The 10,119-nt window shown below is 50.5% G+C and overlaps 2 protein-coding genes across 2 annotated transcripts; one reads left to right on the forward strand and one right to left on the reverse strand.

Annotated features, from left to right (window-relative positions):
* The first annotated feature begins 1,118 nt into the window (after positions 1-1,118).
* On the forward strand, positions 1,119-1,781 carry LOC149808941 (uncharacterized). Its single transcript, XM_089995075.1, has one exon. The coding sequence runs from the start codon at positions 1,119-1,121 to the stop codon at positions 1,779-1,781; it is 663 nt and encodes a 220-aa protein (XP_089851201.1).
* Positions 1,782-3,980: 2,199 nt separating this feature from the next.
* On the reverse strand, positions 3,981-5,794 carry LOC149808942 (basic leucine zipper 25-like). The gene is made up of 4 exons (XM_089995076.1): positions 5,655-5,794; positions 4,909-4,957; positions 4,391-4,546; positions 3,981-4,256 (listed from the first exon to the last, which is right to left on the reverse strand). Exons 1-4 carry the CDS (start codon positions 5,792-5,794, stop codon positions 3,981-3,983), a joined length of 621 nt encoding a protein of 206 aa, XP_089851202.1.
* Positions 5,795-10,119: the final 4,325 nt, after the last annotated feature.

Below are 10,119 nucleotides of genomic sequence, written 5' to 3' on the forward strand. Positions count from 1 at the left end.
TCGGTGCAGCTGTCGGACTCATTCTGCACATGACGAAAATACACTCTTCAAGACTTGCGAAGTCGGTAGCAGGAGACAACCAAGCATCGTTACCAGTTTGGAACGAAAAAGATGTTGTTCGATGGTCTCTGGTGTATGCTGACAATGACGAACAGTCACGAAAAGGTGCAATGCCGTATTTGTTGAATTCATGTCCACCTCGTACATACGTTCCGATGCTGTCCATAGCACTGTCGTGAACAGCAAAATAATCTGCCCCAGTTCGGCATGCATAAAATTGGTCACAAGCTCACCTGAGCAGCATTGAGTGATCCAGCTTTTTCCATGTCTTCAGATGCTCGTATACATCTGTAATCTGAATGCCATTGGTTTCGTCGCAATCTTTGCACTCCACTTTCAGCCAAAGAAGCTCCGTTCCCTCATGCTCGTTGAAACAATTGTAAGCTGTCCATCTAGCATTTCTATCCTGCTTAACAAACAGGGCATCCTCGGACAGGGTCCGGACGAAGTTGCTTGCACCTTCGGGACCTCGCTCAGACTCATCCTCTTCGTTCATGCCGAGCTCAAAGTGCACCAATGAACACAAGCACTATAAACTGTCGTTTCTATTCATAATACCCGCTGCACGAAAGCGTATACCGGGTGATATCACACATGAAAGCTTGGAGTGACAAATGGTCGCCATATCCTGTTGAGCTGTCTGATCCGAGACATACAGAAGTTTGCTCAAGGGACGCTTGCGAAAACGTTGCGTGGAGTAAGCATCAGGCGTTCGCGATGAGGTGTGAAGCCAAATGCCAGGATGAGTCAATTGCCCCCTATCTCGTTCGACACTATCAGTGTCCCTGACAACCCCCGCAATGCTGCGTGCTCCATGCGTGTATGCGAAAGAATGAGTATCCATACGTAGCTGTTTGCTTGCACGCCATGGGCTTAGTTTCTTACCATCTCTGATACAGAATGTCATTGAACAGTCGTTAAAACCCTGGTGCCACATACAAGTTCCGGACTCCTGAATCTTTTTTTCGTCATGTGAACATTGACATGGCCACTCGCATACGAAACTCGAGCCCACCACTGTGATGTAAACGCAAGTGGCTACAAGTGGACATCTACCGATGAGCTCCTTACGCTGCGCCGCAATTGCCAAGACCTCGTACAATGCCGACGTCTATGAGCCTTCTGATGACTCGTTTGCTTTGGTGGATGCACTTCGTGAGAACCAAGGCGTCTGGGCTCGATACAAACCATCCATTTGCGTTGAGATAGGGTGTGGGAGCGGCTACGTTATATGCTCGGCTGCTCTCATGCTCCAAGATTTAAACATCAATTGTGCATGTCATGCCACAGATATATCTGAGCACGCCCTCATGGCGGCTCATGAGACGCTACGAAATCATGGCGCTCAGGGCGCGGTGGACCTGGTGCAAACAGATCTGATTTCAGCATTCCATGAGCGTTGGAGACACCAAGTGGATATCCTGCTGTTCAACCCTCCTTACGTTGTTTCACCAGACGAGGAGGTAACGCAGGAAGGCATCGTGCGCTGTTGGGCTGGCGGAAAGAATGGTAGAGTGGTGATTGACAGGTTGCTTGATGTATTGGACCATTATCTGTCGCCGCACGGGCGCTTGTACATGATCACCGTTCAAGACAACGATCCACTCGGTATTATAGCCACAATGACTGACCGACACGGTTTTCAGGGTGATATCGTGTTGACCAGAAGAGCAGATGAGGAGCTGATCCATGTTGTGACTCTAGCCCGCAAGGAAATCTGAAGTTGGCGTACTGTAAAACTGGCACACTGTACCTGTATGCATGTTACAAGCCACGGACACCCCCAGTGCTTCACAAAACATGTCCTGTTCCACCATGTTAGCAAGTCTGCAGGCATGTTTGATAACAACTCGATTCCTGTGCAACACAGCACCATACAAAGGAAAAGCACGGTGGATCACTCCCCCTCCTGTATCTTTGGAGATAACAGTTTAGTTAGGCTAATTAAAAACTTTGCGAACATTGAGCAAATTAACAAACACATACCCAACCTTTCTGTCACACCTACCGGTGCAGGCGTCTTTGCAGATGTACGTTGTTCAACTGCGGACGGGCACATTGTGCGCAGTATACGGTTGCCACGTAGTGGCTTGGAATGCAGTTCCCTCACATTTCGGCAGTGTGTGACACAGGGGCAGAAGCCAGTCAAAGCAGGCGGCAAAGACTTACAATGCCACCTCATGTCGCGGCGACGTCCTTTGCATCATGGCCCTCATCCTGCATAGACCAAGACACATATCCCATATTGCACTCACACATCAGGGACTGTTTCACCCGCAGACGAAAGATTGTGCTGCTTTGGCAGCCACAAGTTCATGCAAACACAATATTAAACAGCCCAAAAACAATTTACCTGTAACAAAATACACATCAGATTACCTCAACTCGCCTGAAATTGAATACAATGTATGCAACTTTTAGTGACTTGATTAAGGAAAGCAAAGAGCACTCCAAAGACTCATACTCTTCGTCCATGCTCCGCAGGCGCACATGCCATCAGCCATCAGGTGATTTCGAAAACAGAAATAGCCAACTTGCTGGTCAGCGTTTAGCAAACAAAGCGAAAGCGCAAGCGCAGGGAAAACAACCATTATCCTTCCAGCATCACGCCCATTGAACGACGCAAACATTGCGACAAGCAGCGCGTTCAAAGGCTGCAACCTCATGCATCATCAAATCGGATTCAGTTCCCTTAATGAAAACATGTGCCAGCAATTGGGTACATCTACAGGCAGACATCTCTTGGTCATATGTTTGATTAACGCCTCGTATGAACGTATGCACACTCTCAAGCGCTTTGCCGAGTCAACAGGCGCACCATCAAACAAACATCACGTAGTCGTCCCTGGATGCAACGGACCCCCTATATAACCTCCTTGTACGAGGAGCTAATCGCAGTGGGTCAAGCCTGGTCATGTCCGCTCCTTCATACCAAACCTGCCAGTAATCGTATAAGCAAGCTCTTGTGTCCAGACTATGTTACATTCAGGGCAACTGCAGTCATATCGCCCCCTTCAGGCCCCCTTCAGGCACAGACATCCATACACATCATGTGTTGACACAGAGATGCCTCTCCTTGGATCAACACAGACACCCCTCTCATTGAGTTATGAGTTAACACGAATGAACAGGTCGGCGAATACAGCAGCCGTCGTGAAGGCATACCTTGGGGACATGCAGGTTCGACTGGGTGCTCATCGCGGGCATGTGCTCGCCTGCAGGGGCCGGGATCGCAGTGTTTGTTACATGCTGCTGCCCCGCTTCTCCTGAGGCAGCAGCGCTTGGCTCTGCTGCGCCGCTGTTGTTTTGATCTGCAGACGGGTCCACATCCGTGCCGTCCTCGCCGTTTGCCGCCATCGTCGCCTGAACGTTTGATCACAGGGCTCACTGCTCGCTCATTCGCAACCGGCTTGCTCATTTACAGGCCCAGTGCTTGGCCATACCAAGTTTCAACCCCCACTTTTGTCCCCAAAAATCATGTAATTTCGGCTGTCTGGAGCCAAAAAAACAGAGGGTCTGGCGAACCACTGAACACACTGCCCACGCATGGTGACCCTGAACCCCACCCTCTTCCGACTTGAAGTGGCGATGTCTGCCATATGCGCTGACAGCGACAGACGTATTTGACACCGATCTTGGTCGATTGATGTGCACTGATCTGCCATGCGCCCCCCTTTATCGCTCTTGGCAGCTTGCCTCTCATCTCCCCTATACATGAACAAGATACTTTGCAGCACTGTGGTGAAATTTTGAACCTGCTTAACACGCGTGAGAGGGAAAAAATGATGTAATAAGGCGTTTAAGGTAGTGACGAGCGACAGACACGTACAGCTCATCAGCTCACTGCCTCTCTAATCGAATCAGTGCGACAGAATTGCACAGCCCACATAGTCATCGAGTGCCCTGAGGACGTGATGCACTCATACTTGGCCAGGTATCGTGTCACTCCCGAGGTGACAAACAATGGCCAAAGCGAACTGTACAGACGCATTTACATCTGCAGTTTGCAGTGTTTGCAGGCCTGATGTCACATTGTTGGTGGAATGCGAGTGCCGAGATACCAACAATTCAGCCAATGGTAAGGAATATACACCAGCACGTGGGGAGTTGAGACCTGAATAACTCCCGAAATTCCGCTGCCATTCTCTGCGCATCGCTGGAAAATTATCCGCACTATCCTTATTTGACATGTGTCCCTGCCACATGACAACAACGATAATGCGGATAGTTTTCCAGCAATGACAATAATACGGATGGTTTTCCAGCGATGCGCAGAGAATGGAACTAGTTGACATGGCTCCCCTGCCAATGCACCAAGACGCATTCACACCTGCAGCGTTTGCAGAGCCTGCAGCTCGCCCCGCAGCAGCTCGTTCTCGTTCTTGATTTCCTTATACCGATGCCACCCCTCCGCAAGCTTGTTCATGTAATCTGTGCTCTCAGCTTCTAGTTTGTGCACTTGCAGCTCTGCTGCAGTCAGTTGCTCCTGCGATCACAGACAAATATCAACCGACTACTGTACAGATGGACACCCTGACCTCCACAAGCATTGCAGATGTTGCTTTAACGGTATTTCATGTGTGAGTCGCTGCAGGAGCTAAATAGCCGTGCCTGGGCTGGCCAGACAGCTGTTTCTGGTAAGGAAAATGGCTACCCATAGTATAGGAAGACCCGGGGCTTCAAGCCTTTATTGAAGCTTGTGACCCTCGCACTACTGCAGGGCTGGGAGCTTAGTCGATGGGTTTGGATGCATTCCCCATTGAATAAGCCCTCCAGGATGGATGAGCCCATCATGTAGAGACCTTGAGCTGACATATCATGACATGTTTGGGCATAGGAGGTGCGCACTGCTTGCTTGCGCCTCATCTTGCGAGCAGACTCTCGATTGGCTAGACGCCTGCAGATTCACATCATGTTATACAAAAGCCAAGAATACATGCAAGCTTGCAAGTGGAACTTGTTGTGTCAGAGTTCAGCCTCAGGCTTCATTGGCCCGCACTTTGCAACCCGTGATCAGGGTTCTCTCGTCGCCAAGGCGACCCCGCTGTCCGATGCAGCACGTGGGCCAATATGCACGCCACCTTTCCCGATTTCAGGCATACACAATTTGATAAATAACGGGACTAAAAGAAGCCTGAGCCAGGCGGCGACGGAGCAGTGTGTTTGCCAACCAGCTGCCCGTTTTTGTGATGATTATAGCTGCATAGCGCATTGAAGGGCGGCTATGCAACGATGGGCTAAGGAACAAATCAAAGGCGTCGGTTCTTACAAACCCATTTCGGCTTGAGACTTCAAATCATCGAGACCGGGTTGCGCCCGAGGCAAGTTGACGTTGAAGCATTACTCAAGGAGACCGTAGCAACCAACCTGGCTAACCAAATCCATACATATGATACGGACCGCATGAGAAGAAGCGTAGATATGTGATGAGAATTCCCTGTTCGGAATTAGCTGCCAATGTATGCTGAAAATAAAATCAGTTCTGATGCCGTTCCAACACAACACAGCTCATCTTTCATTCCTCACGTTGTTTCTATGCTTGTTCTTATTGCAAAACATGAACAATGACAGCGTGGCGGTAACATGGTCCGTACAGCTTCTCCTTCCGCTCAGCATCCGTGAGGCTCTCCACTGGCATGGCTTTCAACACTGCCAAGCGCTTCATGGCCTCCTCGTACCCGTTATCTCCATCGTGTTCACCATCGTCAAAGTCATCGTGCTCTGCTGCCGTCATGACGCCTGCGCTGGTCAGGGTGAGTTCCGACAGCAACAAGAGTCTAGAAACTACTGTAGCAAGTCACTGCAAGGCAGAGGGGGGCTCTCTATACCACTTCAAGTATGATCATATGTAAACGACGGAAATTTCACAGCGATGGCATGCACGGATGTGCTGACAACGACAAGTTGATTGCTCGGTCGTGCTACCTCGTGTTGTGATTCGTGAGAAGACCTTTTCTCGTCGCAGAATGTCTCTATTAAGACTTGCACAATGTATATGATTGACCAGTGTGGGCCGTCCGCTGTCCAAACCTTGTTGAGGCCAATGTCAGCCTGACAATCAGGGGCGCAGTTCAATCGAGGCCAGCTGCGTCATCATGGAGCATGTCATCGTGTCACGAGTGTGACAGCACAAGGAAGCAGTTCAAGTCAAAAAAAAAAAACTGAGCAATAAACATACCACGCGTGCGGGCTTCCTGACAGCACGTTTGCGAAGGCCAGAAATCGTAGAATATCTGTCAGGGTTGCATCCATACTTTATCTGCATCTGCTCATCATGCGCCTCTGTACCAGGAATAAGATGTCTCGAATTTGATGAAATTAACAGTTTGGACAAGCTTTGGCTGTCCCCAGCCAACACCGTGTCAAAGAGGGAGATCACGATCGTTGCTCAGACCCTTGAAAACCTGGGGTCTAATGGCACACGCCGGCGAAGTGCGCAACTGACGATAAAAATTCATTCTATATGTGTAGCATTTCTGTAGCATTTCTGTAGCATGTCTTCAATTCGTCTCATCGGCTTCCTGCAATTGGGACTAAGCGCACGGCCATATGGGCGTTTATCAGTATGGCAGAATGATGGGCAAGTCCCCTGGTCATACGTGAATTGTGGGTGGTAATTTGCCTGCATCACATGCGTCAGTGTTGGTTGGGTGCACGTCGCTTGGCACACCAGCCTGTGGCTGGAGTGAGCCCTTGCAACTTCCTATGCATTGGAATTTCCTCTGCAAACACGCTTGACCAAGCAACTACGTCACATACAGGTACATACCTACCCGACGGTCATGGACTTAGTGGGAAACACTCCCCTCGTTCGGCTGAGGTTCCTGGGCGAGCACTTCAGAAGAAACAACGTCATCCTGTGCAAACTAGAGGGCAACAACCCTGCGGGCTCGGTCAAAGACAGGCCTGCCCTGTCGATGATCACCCAAGCAGAGGCGCGAGGTGCCATCAGGCCAGGGGACACTCTCATCGAAGCAACCAGCGGAAACACAGGCATTGCTTTAGCTATGGCTGCAGCTATCAAGGGCTACAAGCTCAAGCTCATCATGCCACGCAACATGAGCGAGGTGCTGTCCCCGCAGGTCTGCATAATTTTAACTATGCACAAGCATGCATATGAAAAACATCATGCATTTATGCATGTACATGGCTTCCTTTTTGGTGCTTTTTTTGGGGGAAGAAGTCGGGGTTCCAGTGGTTCCTGTCGTAGGATCAACGCTGCAAAACCTGTAGACAAGAAGGTTCAGAAGTGAGCAACATTCATTTGCGTGCATCAGACTGCGGATCAGCTGTTTTTGCTGAGTGAAATGACATTAGCCTGCAGATAGAACACTTGCGTTCAGGGGTACAGGCCGTGTATGCAATAAGGAGTGTAAGGCCTATTTGTTAGGTTTGTTTTCTATAGATATGCATTCAGGGGTATGAGGCGGATATGTGATCAGGTGTATGCGCCCTGTTTTGTTTTTGTATTCAAGAGCACGGTCAGATCATGAACTGGACTAAGAGGGATAGACATGGTATGCTGCTCTTGCCTGGCCTCGAATCAATCAATGGTCAGTGCCTCGCCAGAATGGAGTTCGACCACAATCTCTGCCCGGAATAATCATGCACTTGCAGGGATACATGCCCATAAAGCAAACTGCCTGGCCAAGCTCTGTCCATGGTGGCTTACCGAAGGCAAGTATCTGATGCAGGCCGAGCCGCTCGTTGCTGGATGAGGCTTGTAGTAAGGAAGTTCTTTCTGTTTGCCTACCAGACAAATCATGATATAGGCTAACATTGATAAACCAAAGGTTTAGGGTAACGCTCAATACATTTCCAGGGCATTGCAACATGATAATGCCCATTACTTTGCCACACCCTGAACTCTGCGAGGAGTGGGGCACCAGAAGGAGACCGAAAGATGGCCTCCAATCCGCCCTGAAAAGCTGACGCATACGCCGCCAAATGATGTGCTGAGAGAGTTCCCAGTGGTTTGGGAGTGACCCTTTTTTATGTAGATTGTGGCTCTTCTTGCTGAGGGCGGTTTGGAGGGGAGCGTTGGTCTTTGTGCACCAGTAGCAGACCAAGTCATAGGCCCCAACCTCCACAGCCTTCACCGCCATCCCCTTTGCCCGTCCTGACCTCCACTTCCCTCCCTACACCTCTTTCAGAACACTCCATGGTCTCTGAAAATGGTCTCATGGCATTCCCAAAGCACCCCCCAACAAACAGGTCATTTTTCAGGAGCGCAAGGCCAGCATGCGCGCGTACGGGGCGGAGCTCATCGACGTTGCCGCTGGAGACATGGAGGCTGCAAGAGACCTAGCGCTGAAGATGCAGTCAGATGGACTCGGCCTCGTGCTCGATCAGTTTGCCAACCACGACAACCCCCTGGCACACTTCACTGGCATGGGGCCTGAGCTTTGGCAGCAGACAAACGGGCGAATCACACATTTCGTTAGCTCCATGGGCACAACCGGCACAATCATGGGCACTTCACGGTATCGCCATTCCCGATTTTTGCTTCCAGCATGTGCTTGAATCGAGATACATTCATCGTCACATGTTCTGTGAGTGCCACGGACGACAACAGAACGACCATGCGCACGCACAAGGTGCAAAGTTTCGCATGCGTATACATGGCTGCTTCGAACTTGTAGCAATGCATGTACTTGCCATGCAGGTCTTTTGCATTTTGCAACTGCTGAATATGCTGGGTTACTGTCCTCTATGCAACTGCTGAATAGAATGGTGTACTGTTCGCTATGCAACTGCTTGATATGCTAGTTTATTATCCAGTGTGGTTGCATCCGCATCCATGCCGCAAGACCTCTCGCGTTCGTTGATAGCGGTCATCCACTATCAACGAACGAAACCATCGACCCTCCCTTCCCGGGCACTGCAGGCATCTCACGTGGCCTAAATCCTGACATCATGACAGTTCTCGTAGCGGCATTGCAGGTTTCTGAAGAGTCAGAACCCAGGCGTTCAGATCGTCGGGCTGCAGCCCTCGGAAGGGTCGTCCATTCCAGGCATCCGGCGCTGGCGACCTGAGTATCTGCCCTCCATCTTTGACCGTAGCCGCGTTGACCGTGTGATGGACATCTCGCAGCGCGAAGCCGAAGAGACGATGCGAGCCCTTGCGCGCGTCGAGGGCATTTTCGCCGGTGTCTCCTTCCGGAGGCGCTGTGTCCGCTTCGTTGCGGCTCTCGACAGAGGTGCGTTGTTATTACACACTGAGAACCAAGTAGTTCTTGGAGTTGCCAATGTCCATGTGGATGCGGTAGGGTTATACAAAGATGCATCATCACTTCCCGATTCCGAGGCGCACCGTCCATTCGGATGCTGTAGCGTTGTGACAATCGATATGTCCACATCAAGTGCTGATATTATCGAGTGCATGTAGATCTTCAGATGTTGTGATGATGTTTCTTGTTATAAGTACGAGTACCGCAATTACATGGACATTGGAAACTCCAAGTACTACTTGGGAATGATCGTGCCAAATATTCATGCACACACACCTCTTTTGCCTCCGCACAGCAAGAGAAAAACTGACACAACCTCGCATGCTGCTTCTGGTACGTTTTGCATGTTGTGTCTATCCCACATCAGCATCGATGTCTTCGTGAGCAAACAAACCCTGACCAACAATGCTGGCGGGGGCATTTTTCCAGCAGTGCTTCGCCAGAGTGGGTTTTTTTTCGACACCTATCATTCCCACAAAAGTCATGTATTTATGGTATCTGGACCTGACAACTCCGAGAGTCTGGCGAAACTCTAGTCTACAGGCACCCGCGCCCGCGGTCACCGGCAAACAAGCGGCCTCCGTGCAGGTGGAGAATGCGGTGATCTGCTGCATCATCTGCGATCGGGGGACCGCTATCTATCAACCGGCGTGTACAAGCGAGGCGGCGTTTGAAGCGGATCCTCGGCCCCACCTCCGTGGCTGCATGGCCCTCAGCAGTTGCGTGCTTAGAAGCTGCCCACCCTGGCCCACACTATGTGCTGTTCTCTGCCAGTATCGACCCTGCAACCGCACAGCCCTGGTGCCCTGACTGCGCTCGATGCCTGGAT

Source organism: Nuphar pumila, unplaced genomic scaffold, assembly GCF_984573655.1.
Source record: "Nuphar pumila unplaced genomic scaffold, dmNupPumi1.hap1.1 HAP1_SCAFFOLD_1968, whole genome shotgun sequence".
Classification (NCBI taxonomy): domain Eukaryota; kingdom Viridiplantae; phylum Streptophyta; class Magnoliopsida; order Nymphaeales; family Nymphaeaceae; genus Nuphar; species Nuphar pumila.

Coding starts and splice junctions, on each gene's coding strand:
- LOC149808941 (XM_089995075.1), top strand. CDS start 1,119: ATGAGCTCCTTACGCTGCGCCGCAATTGCCAAGACCTCGTACAATGCC.
- LOC149808942 (XM_089995076.1), bottom strand. CDS start 5,794: ATGACGGCAGCAGAGCACGATGACTTTGACGATGGTGAACACGATGGA. Junction 4,547..4,908: donor AGATGAGGCGCAAGCAAGCA/GTGCGCACCTCC, acceptor CTGTGATCGCAG/GAGCAACTGACTGCAGCAGA. Junction 4,257..4,390: donor AGGCTCTGCAAACGCTGCAG/GTGTGAATGCGT, acceptor GTCATGTGGCAG/GGACACATGTCAAATAAGGA.